The sequence below is a fragment of the Eurypyga helias genome, unplaced genomic scaffold, assembly GCF_000690775.1.
Source record: "Eurypyga helias isolate BGI_N326 unplaced genomic scaffold, ASM69077v1 scaffold12848, whole genome shotgun sequence".
NCBI classification, from domain to species: domain Eukaryota; kingdom Metazoa; phylum Chordata; class Aves; order Eurypygiformes; family Eurypygidae; genus Eurypyga; species Eurypyga helias.
Genome location: NW_010268982.1, coordinates 1 through 27,664, shown reverse-complemented (window position 1 = coordinate 27,664; position 27,664 = coordinate 1). Strand labels below are relative to the sequence as shown.

Below are 27,664 nucleotides of genomic sequence, written 5' to 3'. Positions count from 1 at the left end.
CTATTCTACAGGTACCGAATCTTTCTTGACGGAGTCTAACGGTTTAACTCTTTTGATCTTTTTTAAGGCTCCTTCACAAAGAGCAGGCTTTCTAAGAGCAAGGTCTGTAAGAGCCAGTGGCCTTCCAATTAACTGAGGAGGTGTACTTTCGACAGTTACTAAGCGACCAGATCCAATCTGAAAAACAAAATAAATGCATTGCTTGACATTCGTGGTAGCATTTAAAATGAGACAAGAGTTAAATCATGAACTGTCTTTCAAAAATATCATTCAGCTGGTGGAGATGCACGCTGAGATTTCTGAGGTCCACTCAAACTACCCTTTATACTCAATTCACAAATTGTTCCCATCAATACAAAGGAAAAGAAGGGCGGTTTTTCAGCAGGTACCTTTCTGTACTCTGCTTTTCTGCCTTCATGTCTCATCTTACCAACTGAAGAAATGAAAAAAATCAGGCCTTTGTTAAAACAAAAGTTTGTTGTGCAATGTTATATGGATTTGTATATAGTATTAGCCACAGTTTTTTGTCCTCAGAATTTCACTATAGATTAATATTTCAAAGGAAAAAAGGGAACAGACGCTGTTTCTCTCAGAATGCAGTTGCCTATAACTGCTGCTCCAGGAAAACAGGCTGAAAGACACATACACTTTCCAGTCTCATTACTACTCTTTATACTGCATATGGTCAGGTCTTTGAAATAAAATCCCGGAGTGACCCTCTATCTTCTAACCGTGACCCACTGAAACAAGCAATACAACTTTCTGAGGGCATGTGACTCACACGTTTGATTTCTTGACCTTGACTGGTTTGCAATAACCATCTTAGCTTAATTTTCATCTCTCCCTACTAGGGAGTTTGGCAGAGAGGAGGGAAGAAGACTGTTCCATGAAAAATATTGCCAGCCATATTTGTCACTTGTAATTCTTCTAAGAAAGGTACCCAAGGATTTTTATCTGATGTTGCTGAAGTGTTCGTTTTCTTAATACGCTTATTCTGCAAAACAGGCTAACCTTTTCCTTGGTTTTGTCTACAGTTCTTGAAATATTGATTATAGAATCATGAAGATATTTTTCTTGATAAATCCTCTCCCTTCAAAGAAATTAATAATATTGGTTTGATGTCCAAGTCTTTAAAATAAAATCTAACATTACATTTCTCTCTACTAACAATTTCCAAAATCCTCCTGTTAATATCTAGATTTTTCAGACACTTTCTACAAAATATTGCTAATTAACAGTTTCACTGATACCTATGCACATAACTAAATAACTTTTACAGCTCATTTCATCTTGCATTCACAGATGTGTCCCTCCATATCTTCCAGAAGTTTAGGGCAAAGATAATTTGATACAAATCCCAGTCCAGCACTCTGAGACCATCGCTTGCTTTCCATTAAGCTCCTTCTTTCTTCTCCCAAGTGACAGGACAAAGGGAAACGGCCTCAAGTTGCACCAGAGGAAGTTTAGATTGGATATTAGGAAAAATTTATTCACTGGAAGGGTTGTCAGACATTGGAACAGGCTGCCCAGGTTGGTGTTTGAGTCACCATCCCTGGAGGTATTTGAGACATGTGGATGAGGTGCTGAAGGACATGGTTTAGAGGTGGTATTAGCATTGTTAACAGTTGGGCTTGATGATCTCAAAGGTCTTTTCCAACCTAAAGATTCTATGATTCTATGAAAATAAACCAGGGTCATTGGGGATTACTTACTGTAGTAGTGAGGCCCTTAATATCAGTGGAATGGACTGTTCCGTTTTGAGTCTTCAGTTTAGATCTAGAAGCCTCTATTGATTTTTCCTGAAGCCTTTTTGCTTTCTAAAGATAGTTAGAAAAAAGGCAAATTTGTTTTCATCAGAATGAATTGTATCATTTACACTTGTTAGAAAATACACAACCAAAATGGCAAAAGAAATGAATTGACAATTCTATTGGCCTTTAACTGTAAGCACCCTCCATCTGGTTTGTGACTCTTTCTGGTACTGGGGCCCTGAAAACCGGCTGAAGGGGCATGGCTTGACAAGGGGGATACGCTGGCTGATGCAGCCGTACCTGCTGTTAGCCGCCATCACCACCAGAGCACACTGTTGCCTCATGTTCAGCTTGTCCCCCCACACCCCGTACGCGTCTACGCAGCCAGTCAGTCCCCAGGCCGGTAGCATTAACACATCCCCGATGCATGACTTCACATTTTCTTTCCCTGACCTGCATGAGCTTTTGGTCAGCCCATCCCTTCAGCTTGCCAAGGCCCTTCTGAAGAGCCACCCTACCTCCCAGCATATGGATTGCTTCCTCCAGCTCAGTGCCGTGCAGGAATGGGATGAGGTTGCATACTGATCTAATATCCAAGTCATTAATGAAAACATTAAACGGTATAAACCCTATAATTAACTCTGAGGAATATCACTCAGAACTGACTGTGCGTTACACTTTAATCACTGACCACTGTCCTTGGAGCCCATCGGGCCAGCTAGATTTTCATCCAATTTGTAATTCAGCAGTGCTGGGCCACACCTACGCATAGTCTAGTCCGTATCTCCTCGATTTGGCTACAAGGATATGACACAAGACTGTCCTGAAAACCTTGCTATAGCCAAGGAAAATGACATGCATCTTCCTCCTTCTCCAGCTCTAATAATTTTATCACAGAAGGCAACCATGTTGGCAAGGCATGATTTGTCCTTGGTTAATGCATGACAGCCACTTCCAAGAACCTTCTCGTTCCTCACGTGCAACAAGCTTTCCAGGCACTCAGTTAAAACTAAGTAGCCTCTAGTTCCCAAATTTCTCGTTCCCAAAATCGTTTTTCTGGCCTTCTTCAGTTTCTAATTCTACAGAGATCTTTACCACAGGCCAGTGAGGTGCTTGCACGTGAAGAAAATTTTCCCTTTTGCATCTCCTTTGAGAAATGAAGAAAAATTAAATTCAGCTGCCAAAGCATTGCTTTTAAGTCTAATTTCATTAATTCTCCAGCTTAATCAGATTGCCTAAACACGGCTCTAACAATTTTTATGTTCTTTTGGAAAAGCATAAATATTTCTAAAAAAAACTCCTTTCATCATAAAATATTTCCCATCTTGAAACATGTCTGCTGTATTAAAAACAGGGAAGGTAGGATTAGAAAAAATAAAGAAAAGAATGGCCAGACTTGTAGTTTCAACAATTTCAGGACAAATATACATGCATACGCATCACTCCCACCCCCCCGATTGCAAGTGCATAAACAATGTTGATTCTCGATTCGTGACTGTAATCAGAAGAGCAAATGACAGAGTCATAGAAGAGCAGAAGAATCCAAGATTCCATAGCTTTGCCAATACAGTTCATTCTTTTATGTCTGTGTGAATATAAAATTCACTACAACTTCTACTTGAATATCCTCATAATTCATTAAGGAATGTGTTTGGAACACATTATTATAACTACACTGTGGATATAAATTTTGCCCCATCACTCAGATTTCTTACCTTCAATGTCTCATAGTTTGAGGTCCGAGTCAAGAAATTTTCCCAGGATTTATTTACCACTTCTCTCTGCTTATGTGTAGCTTGGATCTGTAAAATAAATGAGATTTACAAGAGGCCACACAATCCTATTCTCATGAGCTGTCCTGAACACTTTGCTGGTGCTGTTTGGATAGTGTAGACTGGGTGGTAATGCCGTACTTGCCCTTTAACGACTTCACTTATGCACTGCCTTTAAAAAAAAGAAAAGGCTCACCTTTTCTGTCACAAACAATTTTTCCCCTCTTCCAATGTTGGAAGAGCCCCAACTCTTTCAGGAATACTTTCTGTGTATTCTCACTCTCAAATGCTGAGTAACAGAGATGTGACTTTTCTGGTGACAAAAGTGCAGGCATTGTAATGCATGACAATCCCCCCAAAACACTAGCATGAGACTGTAGACAACTGGATGAATTGGTCTGACTTCTCAGGGTGCAGGAGGGGATGAGACAGTAGATGAGCAAAAATGCCAAATGCTCGCCTCATAACCAAAGCTGGAAAATGTCTATACCTGCTCACTCTCAGCACGCTGGGCAGCACAAAACACTGGTTTGTGAAGTAATGAAGCTTTGTGAATATTCAGCCAAGGGAGCTTATAACAGAGGCTTATGTCTAACTTTAGGAAGCAGATGTAGTTGGATTAGGTACTCTGAATTGTTATCTGCTACAGATGGAAACAGGTTCAACTCTTACAGTAACCTAACGATCATTTCTCATTACACCATTGCTGATGCATCACTGAAGATGCTGCTTCATTTTTTCATGTTGCTCTCTGAAAACTGGCAAAATTATACAAATTGTGAGAACTGAGGTTAGCCTAATTTAATTTAAAGTTAAAATTTTACTGCTGAGAGAGTAAAATAACTTCAAGCAGTGTATACATACAGAATTCTCAACGTTTTATAATAAGAAAATCTTTATATAAGTTGACAAAAAAGCTTTACATGGGTTTTATTATTTAAATAGTCCTTGTCTTACCTCTGTATATGTTTTTTTTTCTTCTTGGATTTCTTGGTGATGTTGACTTTCAAGCATTTCAGTCTGCAGAGCAGCAACCATTCTTCCAGTATTTTCTGATACCTCTGAAATAACTCTCAAGGCTTCCTCATCTGACAGAACAGGCTTGAATTCTTCTTTTAGTTCTGCACACAGTTCACTCCAAACTTCTCCTACCTGTGTGTGAAACACACCTCACACTATTTCATATTTACCTCTTTTTTCAGTTCTAATTATTCAAAATTGAAAGTTGAATTGAATTCACATTCAAAAAGCAACAATCTCTTTCCTTATCATTGTTTCACTTCCCAGGATTTTTATGCAAGGTTAGATTTCAGTAATGCTATGCCAAACCCATTCGTAATAAACCTCCCGAAGCCTTCCAAGCCCAAGCTTGACTCCACAGAGCAATAACAGGAATGCTGGTAACTACCAAAACTTGGAAGAAATACAGATAGCTACAAGATACCAAATTGCAAGAGTGTTGTGTCCTAGTGGCTGCTTCTATAAAATTTCAAATTGTGCACTGCATCAGGGCAAACTGCAACATGAGACATAAATGGAAGCTGGAATTATCAAATAAAGATCGAGTCTTGCTACCTCCTGAACACTTCAAGCTCTCACAGACATGGCTCCTAAGCAGAAAATTGGCGTAAACTGCAAGCATCTTTTGAGCAGGATGGCTCCCACAAAGCTTGGTACCCTGTTCTTGTTTCCTATAGGCACATCCCTCTTACCTTTTGACAGTATGGATGGGTACTGCATGTGGAGACAGAGATGGGAAAGCACAGAAAAACCTTTATCAGAATGAGTGTTTAATGTAGTTTTAATAGCAACTCCCCCTCCCAACTGACCTTACTGCACAAAGAGGCAGTCCTACTCTTTCTACCCTTCTCCAACTTCCTACTCCTCTCCTGGCACAATCCTGTTTCTTGGGGTGGCAAACAGTTACAGCTATTTTTTTCCTGAGTCATTTTTAAGTAGCATTGGTTTGTAGTCTTATTTTCTGTGCAGTCACGAACGCTTGTGGCAGTAAAAAGGAAGAGTCTGGGGAGTGCTGGAATCATGGAAGTGGGACTATTTATTTTGACGGTAAATCCTGGCTTACACTCTGTGAAACTATAGGTGACTTGTGACATACGTGACAGCTTCTGAAGGTTCATTTGTTTGTTGTATCCCAAGACAGAGTTGCTATTTTTTCAAACAGACACAGTAGTATTATTTTCTTCCACAATACTCACTTTAAAGTCAATATAACGCCGGATGATAGCAAGTGTGATATAATCCTTAGCAGATAATCCAGGTAAATTTTCAAAACCTAAAGGAATATTAACCATGTCAGTATTAACAGCATGATGAATTTATCCTAAAATACAACATTCTAAAAAAAGACTCCATCTGATCTGTCATGTAATCACATGAAATATCTTCATCACACATACACCAGTCAGTCACTCTCCTAACCTGAACAAACTTTCTGTGATAAAACCCCTACTTTCTCTGTAATAAATTCAATCTATACTAACTCATTACTTATGAGTGCCTTCAGTGAACTTCCAACCATTTGGAAAGCCAGGATAGTCCTGCATTTGCTACGCTTTTGTGGTAAGGATTTGATCTTCTGTTAAAGCAGACACACAGTTGAGTCCACAGGTCACAGATTCTTTAGAAGCAATTCAGCTCAAATGGAGTTTGCTTTAGCTGTGAAATAGCCAACAGGAGAATTGTATTACAGGGTCTCCAGTACTTTGTGTACAAACAGTGTAACGGGGGTCTACTCCATCTCATGGATTTAAGCCTTGAGCATAATGACTCAATCTTTTAAAAAAATGTTTACAATACATGCAAAAGAATAAGGTGTAGAAGTATGGTTGCTAAGGCTATGCTTTTTTTTTTTTTTGCATGCTAATTATGCACGTTAATTATACTTGATTTAAAAAAAAACCCTATGGTCTATGAAATCTCATTCTCAACTTCATCATACCATCTGTGTGGTAACTGGGAATGTAGCATCTATCTACTAGAGTATAATCACATTAAGTTTTGAAGTTAAAAAATACCATAAATAAAGACCAATTAACGCTCCTTTTCTAGATCACCATGTTACTGGCTGTTATGGAGCATGACTGGAGTAAGAAGAAGATGCTGAGAAAAGACTATAAAGATCTTCCAGTTCTCTATTATCCACTTTCATGTCATTTCAGTCCTTCACAGGAGACATTACAACCTGTCCAACTAATATGAGTCATGTGAATATGGGAGAAAGCTGGAAAAAAATGTCACACCTATTTGTTGTAATAAAGAATTTAGCTGTGATCCAACATAACACTAATAAAAATTAGTAAGAACCTGGGTTGCAATGGAGGAAGAACTGGCTATAGTTTATTAGAGCAACTAAGGATGTTTTCAAAGCAGTTAGTTCTTTAGGTTTCCCAGGGAACTGGTTGAAGAAATCTCAGAACAATTATTAACCAACTTTAAACCTGTGGAGGATGGACTTGAAAAAAACCAAACACAATGCCTGTTTTTAAAAGGGGAAAAGAAAAAGCCAGAAAATATTGGTTCAGTTCAGTCCTGAAAAAAAGACTGAAACAAATAATAATTGAACAAAGACTGTTTATGCAGTTAAATGCTAACAGTGAAAACATTAATACCAAACATGAATTAGTAAAACCAAACCATGTACTTCATCCTAGCTTTTGGCTACAGCCATATAAGAAATCTCACAGATGTAGAAGAGGTTTTTATATAGCTTGACTTTGGTTTAGGTTCTTAGACAAGAGTGTAATGAGTATTTCATATTCAGTGTGCAAACAACACAGAACTGGGAGGGACTGCAGCATTTTGAAAGAAAAGATTAGAATGCAAATTAATCTTTCCAAGCTGAAAAATTATCTAAACGCCCAGAATTTAATGCATTAAGGACAAATAAAAAATTTTAAATGTAGGAATAGTGATCTGTACAAATCCAGGATGATAGATGACTGTACAAGATCCTAAGTCATATGAGCAAACATTATGATGCCACTGTGAATACAGCAATTGTTGCATTAATGTCAGAATGTTTATTTACAAGATGAGTAGAGGAATGTAGTTCTATTGGGCTGTGAGGCTTCTGACAGAGTTCTGCGTTCAGCTCTGGGGCACTACACATCAAGAAAAATGTGAACCAATTGGAAATATTCAAGAAAAGAACAATGAGAGTAATTAGAGGTTAGGCTAGAAAATGAGATCTGTGATTAATAGCTGCAGAAAGTAGTATTTCTTAATCTAGGGAAATAAAATTAAAGGTAAAAGTGTTAAAATATATTAAAGAGCTATTGTGTGTGGGAAAACAAATTATAGAAAATTTCAAGCAAACTTTAGGTTTAACTCTAGGAAATCTCTTCCTAATGACAGAGGCAGACTCCAAGTCTTGAAATCCTCATCAACAGGGACTTGAAGAACAGGATGGTCAATCCTCTATTAATAACAGTGTTGATGATGCATCTCAAACTTTCCTTTGACCTTTTTTTAATAGTGACCTTACTGATTGCTAGTGTACATGTTCACTTCAATGACACTGACAAGGCAATATTTCACTTGTCTTACCTAGCTTGCACAATAGTGAATAAATTTTTGCTCGTATGTTTTCTGAAATTTCCAAGATGGCAAAGCTGGGACAGTTGGCAGGCATGGGGATGACCTCTTGCTGTTTCTGGAAGCTGCTAGCAATAGGTCCCTTCATGTCTAAGAATTTCAAAATACAAAACACGAGTGAAGAATGAAGAAGTATTATCTTCCCAAAGATATTAAACTTAGACGAAATGCTATCTGTGCAATGAAGTATGAGCATCTTTAGCATGCAGCTGCAGACATTCTTTTCTGTGATGTCTCCTCCAAAAGAAAGCAGTTCCGTCTTTGCCGACACTATGTAAATAATTTTGATAGTTTGGCCAGGAATTTAAACATCATTTGGGCCAGGAGATATTAATTAGCATGACTAAAGATTTGCGAGACCATAGCACTCTCCTTGCTGCTTTGTACAACATATAACAAAACATAATGCTGTTTGTGGAAGAAATTAAATATCTTAGCTGTCCAGTGTTAGAAAAGCTTTGCAGGACACTAGTCATGGCTCTGTTGATTACCCGGTTCATTCCCAGCTAAGGTCAAAAATGCCATCTTGTGACCAGGCTCTATTGAAATAGATATAAGATATTTTGGCTTTGGTAAGAATTACAGCATAAAACTATAAATATTGTGATTTCCTTTCATCAGGATTAGACTGCAAAAGCAAATACTGTTTTACTTTATTCAGTAAAAACTGCTCACAGTTTTACCTGCATCATAAAACTTACCAACAATCCTTCCATGTTGATCACGTTTGACTCCTAGCTCCAACTCCTCCTGTCTCCATAACTGCACTAGAAGGTTAGCTCCTGTTTGGTCTTTCTCCCCCCGCCAGGTACCAATGTGCAAAGTGGTTTTAGGGTTGTCACAAAATTCAACCAAGATTCCAAGGATGATATTGCACAAGTTCTTTTGCTTTAACTTGATGAAGGGAAAAGGGAAAAAAGTGTTTTAAACTGTTCAAAACACAGCGATGTCTACCTTCAAAAAACATAGAGAAATTGTGTAATACGTAATCAAGAAAATGCAAGCTTTTCATTGCAACTATTTGCACAAAACTGGTGTATAAACTTGTAAATCTTTCAGGATTCTGGAATCCTGCCATGCAAAGTTCCATAAATCAAGGAACATGAGGGGAATGAGTGTAGGATCATAAGATGCGCATACCTGTGTGCGGAATTACATAATAGGTTTTGCATACATACCTCCAGGCTCACATGCTGGAGACTGTACTACTACCAAGAGTTATTTTTCTAAGAAACAGACTGAAGGCAGTGGCTGAGCAGTACCACACAGCACCTGTCCTGTTCTGTGGCCAGATCTTTTAGCAGCAGCTGGGAGTGGGGAAGGGTCTGCAGCCTTGCACTGCAAGAGGCTGGCAGTATGACCGGCGAGTATGAGGAGGAAATGAAACGGGGAAGGTGCATGCTTATTTTTGGCATAGGAAATGCCTGTGCCAGCTCTAAGTCCAAGACCCACAGAAGTAGCAATACACAAAACACCTGTACCCAGTGACTTTAAACACCGTAACTTGTAGAGCCTTGAAGTGTATACTAACTAACTCTGCTCTTACTAACTTCAGTATGAAGCAAGAACTGTGGTGCTTTTCTAAACAGAGATGTCATGCAAAATAAAAGCATAGTTAGAGTTTTCTTTTTAAAAAGAGTATAAAAACTCCCTCAGTCAAATATTTATTTTTTTAAAAGGTACACGGAAAATCCATCCAATCCTTTCTGAGCAGATATCCTAGTGTATGACTACCTTCCTATCTGAGAGAATTACATATGCTAATCTTTTTGTTAGTATTGTAATAGTCTTAGGAGATACTGTAACAAAAATAAGGCAATTTTCCATGTTGTTCTACTACTCATTCGTTCTGTAACAACAATAATAAAAATACCTACTGCTAACAAATCCAGAAGGAGAAAAATGCCCTGTTTTTCAAGAAAATAATCCTCTGCAATGTAACATCCAATGACACAGGACCTTAAACAGAAATAATTTCACCATGTAGAAACATTTTTATGCTTTAGACCATTTTACAAGCAACTAATTTATTTTACTGAATTGCATAAATACATTTGGTAAGCAATACGCTTCATACCTCCAGGGAGTAGACAGAACATGTTGCACATGCCTTTTCATTTACACTGTATTACTAAATATACCCTACTCCACTGCTCTTTCTTCTTGCACGTGGCACCCTTTCCTTGTTGCAGCCCAGGAAACTTGGCAGACTCACAATAGATTGGATTAGAGTATGTATTTGAACTAAAATTACCCAGTAAAAGAGGGTAAAATTTAGCTAGACCAGGTCCCTGATCAGGTTTATTGCAGGGCTGTGTGAATATTTCCACCAACAGAATCAAGGGGGTAAGGCAAGCAAGACTTTTTTTTTTTTTTGTCATAGTGTTTGTTTCTCCTATCTTAAAATGATCATCAAACCAGCATTCATGTTGCTATTGCTTCCTCCTCTTATTCCCTCACTTATGGTCATTAACACAGAAACTGAAGGGATCTCCTGCGTCAGTCTTTTCTCACAGACAAACATATCATGGGCTTTCATTGTATTTATCAACTTCTGCCTTAAAACAAATTAACTTTTGGTTATGCTTATATGTATTGGCATTCTCTGATAGCAGTCTTTAAAATATTTCTAGCTCAATATAGCCCATTTTCAAACACTCCTTACGCTTAGAGTTTTTAGCTAATATTGGTCTACTCTTGCCTTCTGTTTACTTCTCTGAAGTTATGTACAGACTCCAACCATACACCTCACTTAGAAAGTCTTAGGTACCTCTGCATATCAGGAGGTCACTTTGTGGGCTGTCATACTGAACCCCTATTTAGAAGAAAACATATGCAGAATATTCTGCTTATTTTCTATAATCTTTAGTTGGTCAAACAGTATGAAGAATTTTTATACATTTTAAATAGCTATTGCAGACCTAAATAACACAAGACTTGATATTTTCAAGGGTTACTGCTGCTAGAATATTTCACTAACCACAAGCAGTCGAGTGCACTGAAAAGGAGACATTTGTGGCCTAATCCACTCTGTAACTTCCTTGGATCCATCTGAATGAATGGGATAAGTAAATCCACTCCTTCATAGCTGAAGAGTTCCTGTTGAAACGTTAATTAAAGCAGTAAGTTTCTTAAGTAATATTTACTAAACAGCTACATATTAGAAATTTGGCGGGCTATATTCTTTATGCTATACATAAGAAGAATAAATTTTCAGTTTCCCCAAACAGCTAATCTCATTCGTTAACACACTTTCATATATTCTTTTAAAAATCATGTATATTAGCAAGACACTTGTTAGTGAGACGCTTCCTAGCAGATTTCTGAGTGATTCTGCATTTTATCTCTCCCTGTCACAGAAACCAGTTGTCAGACCTGACTCGTTAGCAATGAACTACATTTGATATCTGCTTTTGAGTTAAAAAAAAAAAGCAGTACTCTTCAAATGAAAATACACCATGTTTTCACATTTTCTGCACAGTATGAGGTAGAAAGATACCTACCTTTCTGTGGAGATCATTTTCACAGAGAGCAGACAAAAGAAATAATATATCTGCTTGGATTTCTAGTAGAATAGCATCTTCTTTCTCTTCAGATTTGTTTGCTGCATACTTTAGGATGTCTATAAGTGAATATATTTTATACATGTGAATATCCTATAGACAAGTCAGAATTCTATTACAGCTGCTGATCAAATTTACACCAAGGGATTTTTTTAAGGAACCTACTTATGCTGTTCAGTTTCATCTCCTGTGTTTTATAATAGCTCACAGAAGAGCAGCACTCAGGTGCTGTAGTTTCATGGACTTCACTTTTGGTGACAGTCAGTGATAGCAGCTTGCACTGAATTCCTTGTTCAGGCTCTGTGCTGCCCCTTCTAATTGTGCCAGTGCAATGAATTCAGGGAACTGATCTGAATTAAGGAATGCTTAGAAGAAGGCAATGAGCTTACCAATTTCTCTACTGTACACCTCACAAACATTTCCACTAACAGTGGAAATGTGGGAGAGACATGCAGTACCACCACTGCTGAGAAGATCAGCCTTGGAAACACTATATGAAAGAGGACATTCAGACACAGAACTCCCCTAAAGTAAGAAAAGTTACTTGCATCTGATATGTAAGGTACAGTGTTAATTTTGCTTTCACTAAAATCTGTAAGTTTCCACAGTTTTCACTGTATTACAACTTTCAACTGAGGATATAAAATCCTTTATTTCTAAGCTTTCCATTAGAACATACTCTTTGAATTCCAAAGGATCTTACCTATTTTGTTTCTTCCAGTATGACTCCTTCAGAGTAGTGGAAAGTTTATTATTGTAAGAAAAGAACTTAAACCAGTGTGTATTGGAACTGGTATGTTCCAGTAACGAATGTAACAGCAGGTATGTGCCACTGAACAAGAAAATGCTCTAAAATTGCAGGAGCAGTGGTTAAGCAGTTTTTATCTGCTTTTATTCTTCATAATGTTCTTCATATATTGTTATTAATTTTCCTCTACTCTAGAGAGGAGTTGTGAAAGTGACACCATAATAGATGTCAGTAGAACAAGACTCATGGCTGAAGTTCCTAGGGGCTACCATAGTGAAAATAGGATGTAACAAATGCAGTATAATAAAGGGAGAAGGGGGAGCTTTCACTCTGATATTAAATACCTAGGCTTTTACAGCTGGCTGTTTTACTTAATTCCTTCAATTCTGTTTGTTTAATCTAACAAAATTTGTTTGTATAACACACTAAAACCACAACACACAAAAAAGCAGGAACATTCTTAGTATCAACAGAACCGTATTAATCCAAGTACAGCAATACAAACTGTTCTTTACCCAGTAGCTGACTAATTGCTCCCTGGTCACACAAATTAAGGTTCACAGCATCATCATAAAGGGACACAACAGATCTCAGCACTCTCAGGCTGTAGCGCATTTGTGCAAGTTTGTTGCCACGACCACCTGTTCCATGGAAACTGTTACCTTGACTGAAGAAAGAATCTGTGGAGCAAGCACAATGAGCATTCTTTTTGGCAGACAGTGTATGTGTAGAATAATTATAAGCTCAGGGAAAAAAAAAAAAAGGCCTGTTGATATAAGAAAGCTAAAACCAAACAAAATCCCTTAATGTTAGAAAGGTTTCTTGTTTAAAACCATCTAGTAATAAGCCTTTCTGTGTAGGGCTACACTTCTTACACTTATAGGAAAGGTATGATTTTGGTGAACATTTGAAATGATTACTTTTTTTTTTTTAAACCTTACTAGCTTAATGAGCCGTCTCCAAAACACAAAATATCTTCTCTAGCATGACATGTAATAAACACCTTTTGATCTCCATTAGATCAAAATTCTTCCTAGGAAAACACAGCAATTTTATTGTGAAAACTTTCCATTCCCAGAAGCCTAGTGCATGGAGTTGGGTGCAGCTAGTTACCTTTTGCTTAGCCCATACTCTTAGCTGGTGGCCACAAGCCAGCTGTAGTCTTACTGCAAACAGCTCTAGGTTTGGGTTAATGCATCCTGCCTCATGGCAGGAATTACTGGTTGGACTTGTTGCCACAATAAGGGCATCTGACTAGCTTCAATACTGGCAGCAGAGATGTGTGATGCCCACACAACTGAAGGAATGTCAAGGTAGTGGTACACAGGGAATGGGGTACCAACTTATCCTTCAGAAGAAAAAAAAAAACCAAAAGGTAATTTTTTAGAGAAAGATTAGTTTCCTAAGTGATGCATTGAAAAAAAAATAACCCTGACTTCACAGGTTTTACATTTTTCCTTCCTGTCAAAGACAGGAAGTTGAGTTCAGTTGAGTTGTGCTTTGAGGTTACTGTGTGTGAAATCCATGAGCACCTTACCTTGGCCTGTACACCATTCTAGAAAAATGAGGAGAAGAGTATTCGCTTGGCAGGACAAATATTTATCTACTAACAAGGGAGCCACTGAAGCTAAAACAGCAATTGCATGAAGCTGTAATTCTTCATATTGGGCAGCAGACCAGTCATGAAATCCAGGCTTTTGGTTTGGTTTTATATAATAAAGCAAAGCTGGCATCACATCATTTTCACTGAGAAGCTGCAGAGTCAAGACAAAGAGAGAGACAACTTACAGGTTTCACATACAAATAAGCAAAATCTAAAGCAATGAGTCAACTGTATCTGTCCTAAATAAAAAAATTGTTTTTTATTGAGAAAGTATGTCATGAACGCTACAAGTACAGACAAACTCTGTTTATATTCTGTAGCATTCCCATGGCTGTGGTTTGTTAACCTTTATTATGTTCTTCACATTTATTTCAATAATGCTTTGCAGTCACTTGTCAGCTAATTTTCCTAGCATGGCCTAGGTCTGTAACTTTTCTAAAATGGAAACTGTATGCTGCTTTCAAAAAGCAGGACTTGGTCTGAAGCTATGTAGGAATTCTTGATTTGGAGAACAGCTGATTACAGACTAGCGGACTATGCCAGATGAACAGATAAATAATATTCCTTTGTTTCTTTTGACCTTTTTTACTTTTTCCTTACTCTATATTTTATTCTGTTGCAACTCACCTGTACAGCAGATGGGTCTTTAGATAAGCCTCCTATTACATTAAATAATAACTTCTTCAGCTCGAAGTCCTCATAACAGCAGGTAAGTTTAAGGCCTTTTACCAATGGATTTGGAATTTTAACTATGAAGGAAATTGTAGATAAGTTACAAAAAAAAAAAAAAAGAAGTGTAATTGTGCAGTATGAAATCTCTTACCTTCAGTAAATGTTGCGAGTACTATTAACAGCTTTGCAAATCCACTTTCCTAATAGGCAATCAAAAAACATACATTAATTAAATTAAATTGCAGTGAAATTAAGACTCATGATTATATTTTAGTTTTGCTTTTTTTCTACAGAACACAGAGTCTGATGTATCCTGTGGCAGAATAAACAGAATTTTACCAAAGGAGAGATCAACCATTTGGACATTGTACAATACTAACTGACTACAGACCTAAGGGTACAATTAGTTAAACCCATGTCTCATTCAGTACAAGCCTGAACTTGTATGGGGAAGTCCCAAACACGTATATTCACCACTATAATCTACCACACAAGAAAACCTTATTCTCAGTACTGTTAGAGTTGTGTTTTTTTAAAATGCGTCTAGGCATGTGAAAGTTTATACACCAGTTTATACATCAGTACATGCAATTTTGTGCCTTCGGTTGTGCGTACTAATACACTTACATTCAACTTCAGTGCATTTACACGTGAGCACAGGAAAACTACATGTATGAGCAACATGCATTTACAAATACGACATACCAAAAATTCAGAAAATAAAAGCTTGGAATTCACAGCTTTTAGAGAGCTAAGAGAAGGACAATTATGTCTAATACAACTCTGGATAGGACCAAGGCCAGGGGTTGCCTATGCAGCACAGAAGAGGCAAAAGACCTTTGTTTCTGAGGTGATTAGAAGTCATGGTTACCAGGACATTGCTCTTCTTGAGCAACAAAATACATTAGTTTGGCCTCAGTACTCCAGCAAAGCCACCACAGAGCCTTCTACCAGCTCCCAACAGAAGCGAAGCTCACAGAACGCTACAGACATCTTTTTAGATGCATCCCCGTATAGCTTCACTTGATTTGTTCAGCCTAGCTCTGGAAGTTAGCGTGCACCCAAATGACTTTAAGACTCAGAAAAATATTGCAAAAGTAATTTTAAAGAAAATATTGAAGTACACAACTATATAGCCTATTAGCTTTTGTCTCTATAGTATCTATGTTCTCTGTACAAAGCCATGGCAAAGTGGTTAAATAAAAAACATTAAAACTCATAAAGTTTTCTCCTTGCTGATTAATGCAGTACTGAATTCTGATGGAAAACAGTAAGCAAGTACCAAACAGTTGGTTTGTTCAAACACAGGGATAATAATAATTAATATAATTATAAGCTTTACTTTGCTTATGTTTTCCAGTTTACTTGTGGTGAGAAAATAATTTTCCTTTTCAAAGGCTCAGATTCCTGTGTTGATTTCTAAATTAAGTTAAATACCAGATTGAGTTTTTGAAGTGGATTGGAAAGGATATTAAGAAAAAGGAGAAGTTTCTTATGAAAATTTCTTGGTATTATCTACAAGGCAGGATTCAGTGGTAATGTAAATGTTTTTGTCTGCCTGATATTTATAACTTGCACCTTATCTCCACAAGTGAAGTAAAATCTCTAGGAAGGATGAGAATACAGAATTTAAATTAAAACATTTTTATTTTTACCTTGCATTGAAATGATTTTTCTTGCTTGTGGTATAAGGAATTAAAAAAAAGGAACTAAAAAATCCTGAACAGCCAATTTGATTGCTTTTGCCAATTTGATTTCTGTTTTGAACAGGAATTTGATTGCTTAATTATGCAGTATACGTGTCATAACTTCATTTAAAGTTCCAAATCTCAACTGTAAAACAGGAGAGTAAGCTCTTGTGAGACCCCACCTGTAGTACTCTGTTCAGCCCTGGGGGCCCCCAACATAAGAAGGGCATGGACCTGTTGGAGAGAGATCCCAGAAAGGGGCCACGAAGATGCTCAGAGGGCTGGAGCACCTCTGCTATGGGGACAGGCTGAGAGAGTTGGGCTTGTTCAGCCTGGAGAAGAGAAGGCTCTGGGGAGACCTTATTGCAGCCTTCCAGTACCTGAAGGGGCTATGAGAAAGCTGGGGGGGACTTTTTACAAGGGCAGGTAGTGACAGGACAAGGGGTAATGGGTTTAAATTGAAAGAGGTCAGATCTAGATTGGATATCAGGAAGAAATTCTTCACAGAGAGGGTGGTGAGGCACTGGAACAGGTTGCCCAGAGAAGCTGTGGATGCCCCAACCCTGGATGTGTTCACGGCCAGTTTGGAAGGGGCTTTGAGCAACCTGGTGTAGCAGGGTTGGAACTAGGTGGGTTACCTCAAATCATCCAATGATTCTATGAAAATAATATTAACATCTATAAAAATTAAACTCTGCGGTTTCCTCATTAAAATTTTGGAATATTACAGAAGAATGAATCATCTACTTTTTGGGCAAGTTAAGATAGTGCATTCTAGGCTATATTTATGTGACCTAGTCTTGAGAAAGAACTTATGTGCCTCCTATTAACTGGATCTAAGTGGTTATTTTCTCAGCATCTTACTTAGAGCTTCTGAACTGGTTTTTGGAGGACGCTTCTTTTTCCTGGGCATGAGGCACAGATAATTCAGGTAAATTTGGGCCATCTGAATATAGCCTGTACTTCTACATCTTCAGACAACAAATCAGATTTAGTGCAAAACTCTCCCTAGAAGAATGGGGTATTTGAGAATCTGTACAAGAATACAGGAGTTACTGTTAACTTTTGCACAATGAATAGCATTAGTGTGATTTTCTGAGTATTAAATAAGGTTGATGCTGGTCCTCCAGGCTAATGACCTACAGATTTGAAGTCTCTGAGGTAAAGGGAATTGCAGAAAGAAAAATGGTTTCTTGCTTAACAAATCTAAGAAAGAGGAAAGCACTGGAGACAGAGTAGAACAAATAGTAGAACACTAATGGGGAAAAATACTGAGTATATAGTAGCAAAGGAGAAGTTATTAGTCTCTGGAATATAACTGTAAATACTTACAATCATAGGTGCTGCAGGATTTTCAGCTAGTAATGTGACAATCACCAAGAGGTCATTCCGTAGCTGACGATCATAATGCCAGCAACCATGCATGAGAAGGTCTACAAATACTTCTTTCAAGGCACTTAAAAGAAAGTTAAATACAGTTTGCCTTTTCTTTTCATATTCTAATTTTAGACAGCTCTAGGTATATGAATCTCCATTCAGCATCATACTTTTCAAACTGCAAGGTTTGAATAATTACTTAAAACGTTATTATGAGGTGGGTTCTTATGTGTACCACTAGACATCCAGTTTAAGCATATACACAACGTGAGTGTATTACAATTTGCACCTTCCACTGTATGTGTTATAATGGTTTAATAGAAAGACATAATATTTACTCAAGCGTGGAACTGGATGTTGTTGAATGATTACTGAGAACTTGTGAGTGTGAAAATGGTGCAATTAACATTTTCAGCATACAAAGCAATAGGTAGGGCTAAACCTCCTGCACTATGCAGCAGAGCACTTTGATCTCCCTGTTGCCCTGTAACAGAAACAACTGGCAGTAGATAGCTGTGTTCATGAAATAAGGCTCGACAATTAAATAGTTTTGAAGTTGACTGGACATGCTTTTAGCTGGACCCTGGCCACTGAGTTCGTGAGCTACCTGGCAGGCACCTCTCGAACCAAGTGTCATTTCCTGGCATCTTGCAGGCCACAGTGACAGCTAACTTGCTGAAACAGCAACAGATGCCTGAGGGGTCTAAATCATGGGGCTCATCTATGAGCTCTGGTCCAGTAGTGCTTCCATTATAGAGAATCAGATGTGTTAATAGTAAAAACATAATGGGGACTTAAGGAGAGACCTCCTTTCCCTATTTATATTTTCTCTCAATTCAATTCCAACAAAATGCTACACAATAGCAATGCTTTAGATGTCTCCAAAATGATAATATTAATTAATAACATGGTCCCTTGTACTTACTATACACATTCCAAGCTACTGAGCTGATTAACGACTTCTTCTTTTGAGGTGTTTTCTAACAGGTTCCATAGGATTTCCAGGGAGTGGAATACCAGCTGTCCTGAGGCATCAACATCATGTAGGTGCAAACAGAGTCTGCTGGCTGCTTGGGCCTTCATCATAAGTCTGCAATTTACTCCTGGAATTATGAAAATATGAATAATTAGTTCCTTGTAGGTCAGTGATTGTTTTAGGCATGGTCAGAGGTAATGAGATTGTTGACAGAACAGTTTGTACTAACCAGAACTAGAGAGATGCTGGAGAGCTTTAAGTACCCACAACTTCTCAGTAAGTCGATTTTCAACCAATGCTAATGACAGAACGAGAGTTTCTGCTAATCCTCCTAATTCAGCCATCTGAATTTTATAGTTTGTACTTGTTGGCTGGTAACCTGCACATACAATGGCTTTAGTTAAAATGCAGTAAATATTCAGAATTTTGTTTACTTCATAAAATATTCATCCTTTCTCAAAAAAGGACTGAGAATCAATATCATACTTCCTAAGTCCTAAAACCACTTAAAAAAAATTCTAATAAACAGCAAGAGCTGCTTTTCTTAAATCCGAGTATTAATAGTGCCTAAAGCATATCCAACAGACTTACCCTCAAGAAGACTAAAACACTACATAACTAAATTAATTGCTTCTTAGAATTTACAGAACGAAAGAACAATTACAGAGGTGAAAAACCTTCTTCAGGTCATGCAAGAAGTTGTTGGTGCAGGACCTAGTTCTCTTCCGTAGCCTGTTGACTAGAGAATTAATACCTTCTGTTACTGTATTACTTAAAATATGTTAATCCAAACTTTGACTTGTAAGTTTGACTTTCTAATATACCCCTGTTTTTACTTTTGGCCATGCATATGCAAATCCATATTTCATTACTGAATTATGGGGGAAGGGGAAGCAATGAGAAAAGTTGTTTATATTTATATATGTTAACTCATGAAAGTAGTTTATTTTCAGTAGCTTAAATACATATATATATCAAATGACATGAAATGCAGTACTGATAAATGCAGATAATGCACACGGTGAAACAAGTTTTTACTAAGAATAAACTCTGATAGGCTCTAAGTTAGTATTACTTTATACGAAAGAGAATTCTGCAGGATCAGACTTCGGCAAGATCTATATATATACCTAGAGAGGAAGAATTTGACTTAATCAGATTGAAATACATTCTTCAATTTTGAGATAACGATCTTATTTTCTTAATCTGGAGGAGAAGAATAAAATCACTCAATATTTAACATTCTTTTATCTTGATGGAACTATTTACAGATATACAACTAAATGCACACATAGCTCTTGCAGGGTTCAAGTCTTATTTGTAAGGTAGAACCAGATTTACATGTTTTCATGTTTGTAGGTTCTTGTGAGGGTTGTTGTGCCTGCAGCTTCTTTAGGCCTCCTAAAATAAATGAAAACTAGTAAGAGGGCACAGGAACTAGCGTCATGCTGTGGGAACACAGCAAGGGAACACACTGAGATCCAACATGCTCCCTCACCTGCGCTGTGACACTGTGCCAATGTTCATCTGTAGCTTGACTGCCTAATAACCTAGTGCTGTCTCACAGCACGTGATCCCGTGCCCCTCTAGGAGGGGATCTGTGGCTGACTTTGCCTGAAAACAGCCTCTGGCACGAGCATAAGTGTCAAAGGAGTCAACAGTAATGGATTCTGATGACAGTTTGCATGCCTATCCATAAAACCAGAGGATCATGCTTGAGCTCATACAGAAGCATCATCAGCCTCTTTCTGCAGAGAGAAGTCACACAGTTTATCCAAAGCCTATTCTTAAACGTGTCCATATGATATGAACTTGATCAAATTTAAATGGGCTCAGATCTATCCCTCACAAGTGAAGCCATAGCTGGTTCTCTTCGGGCTACATATACAAACTTGAAAATTACATTTCCCTTCTTATAATTCTGATCCTAACTACTCGTTCTTCCTCTATTATCCACCTCTCAGGGAACCTGTGACCACATTTTCTGGATATTATTTAATCCTAATCCTGTAAGTGTAATAATTAATTCTTTGTACATTGATGAACTAATTTCAGATCTTGAGTATGCATTTCTATAAAAATATGTTAATTGTACATTTGGCAATGCTATATATTTAATATATATGCAGTAACTACAGTTATCAAGAAAAATTAATCCATAGTTAAAAGAGCCATTTCAAAGTAGCTGGGACCATAAACACTTGATTTCTTGTGATACTTGAAAATACTGTGATTTACCTGAGAGTGTTCTTTTTGGTGGCTCCATATTATAAAAGCTAACAACACACTTACAGATTTGTATTCTAACTTGAGAGCTAGGCACCCTCATCAAATAACCTGCCAGAAACAGAAAAAAAAAAGTAATTTACAAAGTTTATAATCGTTTTAGAAAGTAATCTTAACACTTGTATTTACAGCACTTAGTGTTTCCTTTGGTCATACCCCCTAAAAAGCTCTGATTTCATGCAAAGCTTGGTTATGAAATACTCAAGGAATAGGGACTCCCACACTGAAGAGGACAAAGGGGTCTTAGAGGAATAGCATAACGTTAATCAAAAAGTGGCCTCCTCTGCTTTAAGGCTACAGACCCTTAAAAAAGACTGGATGTTATTCCAGAAGTTCTGGAATTCAGAAGAAAGCTACTACACTAGCCTGTTATTACCATGACAGAAGGCCTTCTAGCAGACATGATATGACATAAAGGGAGCACACAAAGAGGTCCTTTTCCACAAGATAAAGAGAGAGCTACCACAGAGAGCTCCCACGGCCTAACATGGGTAATATAAACAATCTGTTATATTTTAGACCCTTTTGGGACATGCTGCTCTAAAGGGAACCTGGAACTACCTGAAACCATTTTGCTATCTACACTCGGACCTGTGAAAATAAAGACTTCTAAAAATACTTTTTTTTTTCCTCATCCATTTCAAGGATAATTTGTTTTCATGTGTGACAGGCCGATTGTGCTATCTCTTTGACATTTAGTGAGCTGGTCTGCTCATTTCTGAATCCTTTCTGACCTACAGTGCTTGCAGTATTTTCTGTGAGAAATGTGAGATGCAAGGTTGTAAAAAGATATTTTGGTCATTAAGACATGACTTTCATGCCTTTTCCTCAACAGCTCTCTTAAAACAGATTTCTGAAAGCTAGAACCTCATGGCTCAGATGCCGCAGGAGGCTGAAGCCAGAAACTGCTACTCCTAGTAAGGCATGGCGCTAGACTGACTTGTATTTTGCCTCTGTAAGTGGTAGGTCTCAAGCCTTTGGGTTTTGAAAGTTTGAGCTGGGAGTCAGGAGTAACTGTTTCTCACTTGTTTCTTCCATTTGGTTTCAAGGAAGCAGGAAGGATACATGTTCCTCTTATCCCAGGCTTGAGTGTTTATAGTAATTACACCATCTTCTCAGAGCAAAATGAAATGAAACAGGCTATAGACAGGTTTAGTTCTTCAGCTGTACTGATAAAGTTATCTCATGTAGCCTCTGACATTGGCAAATAGGTAATTCTGCTAGATAATTTACAGGTTAGCTGCACAGAAAAATAAGAATGGTTTCTAATATTAAGAAGCACAGAGGACTGAATGAATAATTGAAAGAAAATACATTTACTAAGGAGGTAACAAGAAATTAAAATCATAATACAGTTAATTTTATTATGCCATAATAATAATTTTATTGTGGCATATCAGTTTAAACTCACCCAGTTGTGCAATGGATTTTGAAACTGCCACAGAATAGCTTACTTCATCAGATAATTTCTTTTTTTGAAATGGTAACCTGCAAAATTTAAGTTAAAAATAATTCATCTATGCTTAAAACACTGCAGAAAAACACTTTAACCAAGTCACCAGGAAAGCTCAATAGCTTTTCTCTTCTTCCTTGACATTTTTTTTTTCAAATAAGGACACTTTTCCCAGGACAAATACATTCTTTGCAATGCTGATTCTACATTGAAAGTTCCAGTTCCATAATCCGGCAATTACATTTTGGCATTTAGTGGTACATGTTTATAGATAATATTTTCATAATTCATATTTGATGAAACAAGAAGAACAGAATAAACAAATGTCATTTAAATGTGGAAGATTAAATCCTGGAACCTAGGCACTGCCAGGCTGTTGCAGAGTTAGACTGTACATACACATGTGCAGAAGTAGAAAAAACCGATCATATCCCTTGGCAAAACCTCTTGAAATGGGTAAAAATAAACCCAATCAACTGACTCCAAATAGGCCAATGACAAATTTAATTTTAAAAACAGGATATTAAGAAATATTCAACAACATTTGCAAAATACTCAGGTATGACATAAACATGTAAGTGCTAAAAATTCTCTTAACAGTGAACATTACAGTATTATGCTAAGGTCTCTGCAGCTCATAGTGCAGAACAGCTTTCCGGTTGGTTTACCTCTGTAAACACAGCCAGAGAAAAAGAAAGGAGAGAGCAAATAATGGAATAAGTGGGTGGGGGAAAAAACCAGAAAGAGACATTGAAAAAGAAGTGAGAAGTCAGTAAACATCAGCAGTTATGAAAGAGTGGAAGATTTTACTACAGGAGTTCTGGTATCTGAAATGAAATTTCAGCATCCCCTTCCTCTAGTTATAGGCTTCTTTTTGTCATATGAAGTACTACGGAATTGTGGGGGAATTTCCATAGTACAGAAATTAAAGCAAAACCCAAGGGTGCAATCTTCCAAAATATATTCGTTGCAGAAACCCCAATTATAGCTGAACTGCTGTAGGAGATGGAAAGTCCTACTCACAACTACATTTTATCGACCTTATACATTCATTCTCAGTTTTGTCACGCGTCTGCCAAACACCGAAGAAAATGAAAAGTCGTGATGTGCTTTCTCATTCTCCACTGTGTGGCAGCAAAGGAAAGCAGTACAACCGGTGGTGCTCAGGGAGCGCAAAGACTCAGCTGTGACGTTCTGTTTATTAAGCCCAACAGCTGAGAGGAAGCTATGTAAAAACCTATTTGAATACCTGGTTTACTACACAACTCATTCCTGTCTGGCATAATTTCTCTTCCTTATTGTCTCCAATTATAATTAAATACAGGAGTAAATATATTTACAAGGAACACATAAGTAATTTTATTAAATTACTGAGCAGGAGAAAACTACTGACAAGTTTGGGTAACACCTAAATTCTATTCTACAAGTAAAGTACGGTATAATGAAGATGCCCAAAAGTTCATACAGTGTGTTTTAAAACTAATTATAAATCCCAAATCTTCCAACTGTTGTGGTTCTTTCTCTTCCGCAGTGTGGCTTGTCACTTCTTAAGATTTACCTTTGGGTATTGAGGTGTCTTTGTGTCACCTCAGGTTTTTTAACTCACTTAGAGTGCTTGTTTGAAACAGCAAAACGTACCTCAGCAGGACTTAGCTGCTGAATCTTCTGAGGCCAGCAGCCCCAGAACAACTTACTCTAGGCAAGGAGACACCTTGGGAAATCTCGTTTCTAAGCAAGCTGGGGCCAATTACAATACAGCTTTGAATGATGTAATGCGTACCTCCACAGACCTTGAACTGCTAAAACAGGTCCCTCCTTCATGCCAACAGAAATTGAACTCAAGGAAAACACAGTTCATGAAAAGGAAGGATGATATAATAGATGCCTTGTAGATAGATGCTGTGTGGATATGTCAGTTGCCTTAGAAAAATGTATGAACACGTTAATAAGCATGTTTAAATCTCTAAAAGAAGGGCCAAAGTACTTACCCACATAATTTAACAAAGCCACATAAAGGCTCAGTGAAAGCTTCTTGTTCATCCATTTTTTCTGCACACAGGTTAAGAATTTCAATTATTTGTGCTAAATCCTTAAGGGGCTTTTAATTTAAAGTTAAGGAAATCAGTGTTTGTACTGCTATGAATCAGAAGAAAAAGTTGAAAACTGCATTCATCATGTATCAAACACACAACCGAGAAAAAACAAGGCCAATGCTTTCAAAGTTAGATGTTTAAATGAAGCATGAGAGTCAATGCTCATCTCAGGCTTTTCGAAGCAGCCTGTAGGTTTACAGAAGCGCGACTCTTGCCAATCTGATTTAGCTATCTTATCAGCCTGAACTCACTGAAAACTCAGCACTTAAAATCTAAAAATATAGGAGGAAAAGTTTTTCCATCACGGTGTCAGATTTATCTATCTAAATTCGGAGACAGCCTTGAGGTATTTAAATTCTTTCCTACTCTAGTCCCAGGTGACTAACTAAAGTTTGAAAATCTGGACCAATCACATATTATCTAATTTAGGGTACAGTGGCAATTAGCTGAACTGTATGAAACTAATTACATTTTTCCATATGCCTACACCCTCCCCAGTACTTCTGATTGTTGGAAGCCTTTCAATTTGTACTGTAAATAGGAAAAAAGTTTCAGATAAATTAGTATGACTTTATTTTTCTTTAAAATGTCTCCTCACTGGAATCATTGCTACTTTATCTGCTGCTTCTTAAACAGTGATAATTATGCTTGTCTGTTCTGAGTTGAAAGTACACTAATTACATTTTGAACACATTCAATCCTTGTACAGGTGAGGTCCCTCTACTGAATTTTGTGGCAAGTTAACCTAGCACCCAAGAATCTTGCTACCCTACCAGCATTGGCTACGTTTGCACAAGAAGGTCAACGATGAGAACATATGTGGACCATTGCTGCCCTCCATGTGGAAGCACAGAACATCACAAAATGCTCTGCTGAAAAGTCAGAGTATTGTCATACATAAAACACCATGACTTTAGAGTTCTATAGAGTGGCAAAAAGGATACAATTCCATTTTCGAAACTTTTGACTACCTTCTTGAGAGTTTTCAGCTGTTCTTTTTCCAGAGCTTTCTTAAGTATAAGAATGAAAAGCAGGTTTTAATTGCAGTTTGCCTTAGAACATTAAATGGTTATGTTTATTCCCTTTTAAGTTTAATGGAAGTGGAAACTGGCTTAAATAAAATAAATCACAAAACATAATGAAATTCTGGAAGTGCTTTGCAGCAGGATTAGCTCCTTAATCAAGCCTTATTTCTAACTCTGGAATCTATGCTCTTGAAACTGAAGAGGCTTTTTAAAACCCTACATGAGTTCAAATGTGTGGGCTCTTTCTCTTAAATTCTTTGGGATTCTGTGAAAGACCACTAAGAAAACCAAACCTGTGTCACACACGACATAAATGTGTAAAAATATGGATGTAAGTGTCTTAGGGTGGAGCTCTGCCCCCAGTAGGAAGCCACCTGCAAATTCAAAGTTGAAAACAACTGAAGTGAGGGTATGTCAGGGTGTGTCACTGATAGGCAGCATCTGCTCTGGCTCTTCTGAGCACCTCCACACTGGGCAAGAGCACCGTAACTTGAGGCAGGCCAGAAAGTTGTTTCAGGAATCTACAAGCCCAGAATCCTAAGGGCATTTTATCATACATATGATCTCTAGAGAAACTGTAAAAAATACCATTTTTCTCCAGTCAGTAAGTTTATCAGCTCTCTATCAAAAGGGGTGTAGGGGGGGAAAGGACATGAACTACTTCTGTACTACTACTACTTTGGGACATCACTAACTTAAAATGTGGTATGTTTAATAAAATTCTTGTTTTAAGAATATAAATAATTATGTTTTTAGATGAAAAATAACTGATAGCTTAGTGAATTTAGTCTCCTAAATCTTCTTGTGGAGACCAAAAACCATCTATAGAAGTACATGAGATGCTGCTCTTCTTTGTGCTTTGATAGTCACAGATTCACAGAGTGGAAGGGGTTGGAAGGGACCTCTAGAGATCATCTAGTCCAACCCCCCTGCCAGAGCAGGATCACCCAGAGTAGATCACACAGGAACAAGTCCAGGCGGCTTTTGACAGTCTCCAGAGAAGGAGACTCCACCACCTCTCTGGGCAGCCTGTTCCAGTGCTCTGTCACCCTCACAGAGAAGAAGGGTTTCCTCATGTTCAGGTGAACCCTTTTGTTTCCATTTTATGGCCACTGCCCCTAGTCCTGCCACTGGACACCCCTGAGAAGAGCCTGGCCCCATCTTCCTGACACCCACCCTTTAGATACTGATAAGCATTGATAAGATCCCCTCTCAGCCGCCTCCTCTCCAAGCTAAACAGACCCAGCTCTCTCAGCCTTTCCTCATAAGGAAGGTGCTCCAGGCCCTTCATCATCTTAGTGACTACACTTTGTGTATTTCTCCTTCCTTTAAAAACACCTCCATGGAGAAATGTTAGCAGTTAACTTGGGCAATTGCATAAATTCCTGGCATACTTTCAATAACTCCGTATGTATTTCTGTTTCTCGGCTGTAGGTTTCAGCCCTCAAAAACTCCTAGATAAGCTAGAAATTTGCACATCTAGTTTTTAAATGCACATGCTTTCGCCTTTTTTTTTCTTTGAAAAGTGCCCGTGTGGCGATGTACTGGATTTTATGTAGATATATATATATGCACACGGTATTTTAAAATATGAAAACATCACTGATGCCATTCTCTGTTACAATGAGCATCTTTAGCAAACGTGTTCAGCCACCAGTACCGACACCAGCTTTGTGCTCTGCAGTGCCAGCCGTCAGTGCCAACGGGTTTATTGAGGCCAGGTACTGAAGGGATTGAATAAAACATTTTTCTAAGCCCCATTACTACCCGTGTAACTGAAATAACGAGGTATCAGGCTTACTTACGGAGTCTGAATCTTCGAGTAGTTTGATGACGTGATTCAGATCCACTGATCTTAACTGCAGATCCTGGAAGAGTCACACTTTTAACTTATTTTATTTTTGACTGTGCTTAAACCTTAACATGTCGAAGTGCCACGTTGGGCCGACATGGACTACCCACGGACTGGTAAATGGGGGCTGTGTGTGGAGCACAGCCCGGGGCTTGTTCTCAGCTCGACGCACCGGCCGGACCAGGCCAGGG

The 27,664-nt window shown here is 37.9% G+C and overlaps 1 protein-coding gene across 1 annotated transcript; it reads right to left on the bottom strand.

Moving 5' to 3' along the window:
- CFAP69 (cilia and flagella associated protein 69) lies at positions 1-27,489 on the bottom strand (the record flags this gene model as incomplete). The annotated part of the gene is made up of 22 exons (XM_010157941.1): positions 1-177; positions 1,713-1,817; positions 3,467-3,553; positions 4,481-4,675; positions 5,740-5,816; positions 8,090-8,227; positions 8,839-9,031; positions 10,015-10,096; positions 11,118-11,236; positions 11,641-11,759; positions 12,964-13,128; positions 13,986-14,202; positions 14,679-14,800; positions 14,875-14,923; positions 17,744-17,867; positions 18,714-18,891; positions 18,994-19,143; positions 21,003-21,101; positions 22,462-22,538; positions 24,492-24,601; positions 25,541-25,606; positions 27,427-27,489. Coding segments are annotated over 22 exons (2,712 nt in total), but the record flags the coding sequence as incomplete, so codon positions are not given.
- Positions 27,490-27,664: the final 175 nt, after the last annotated feature.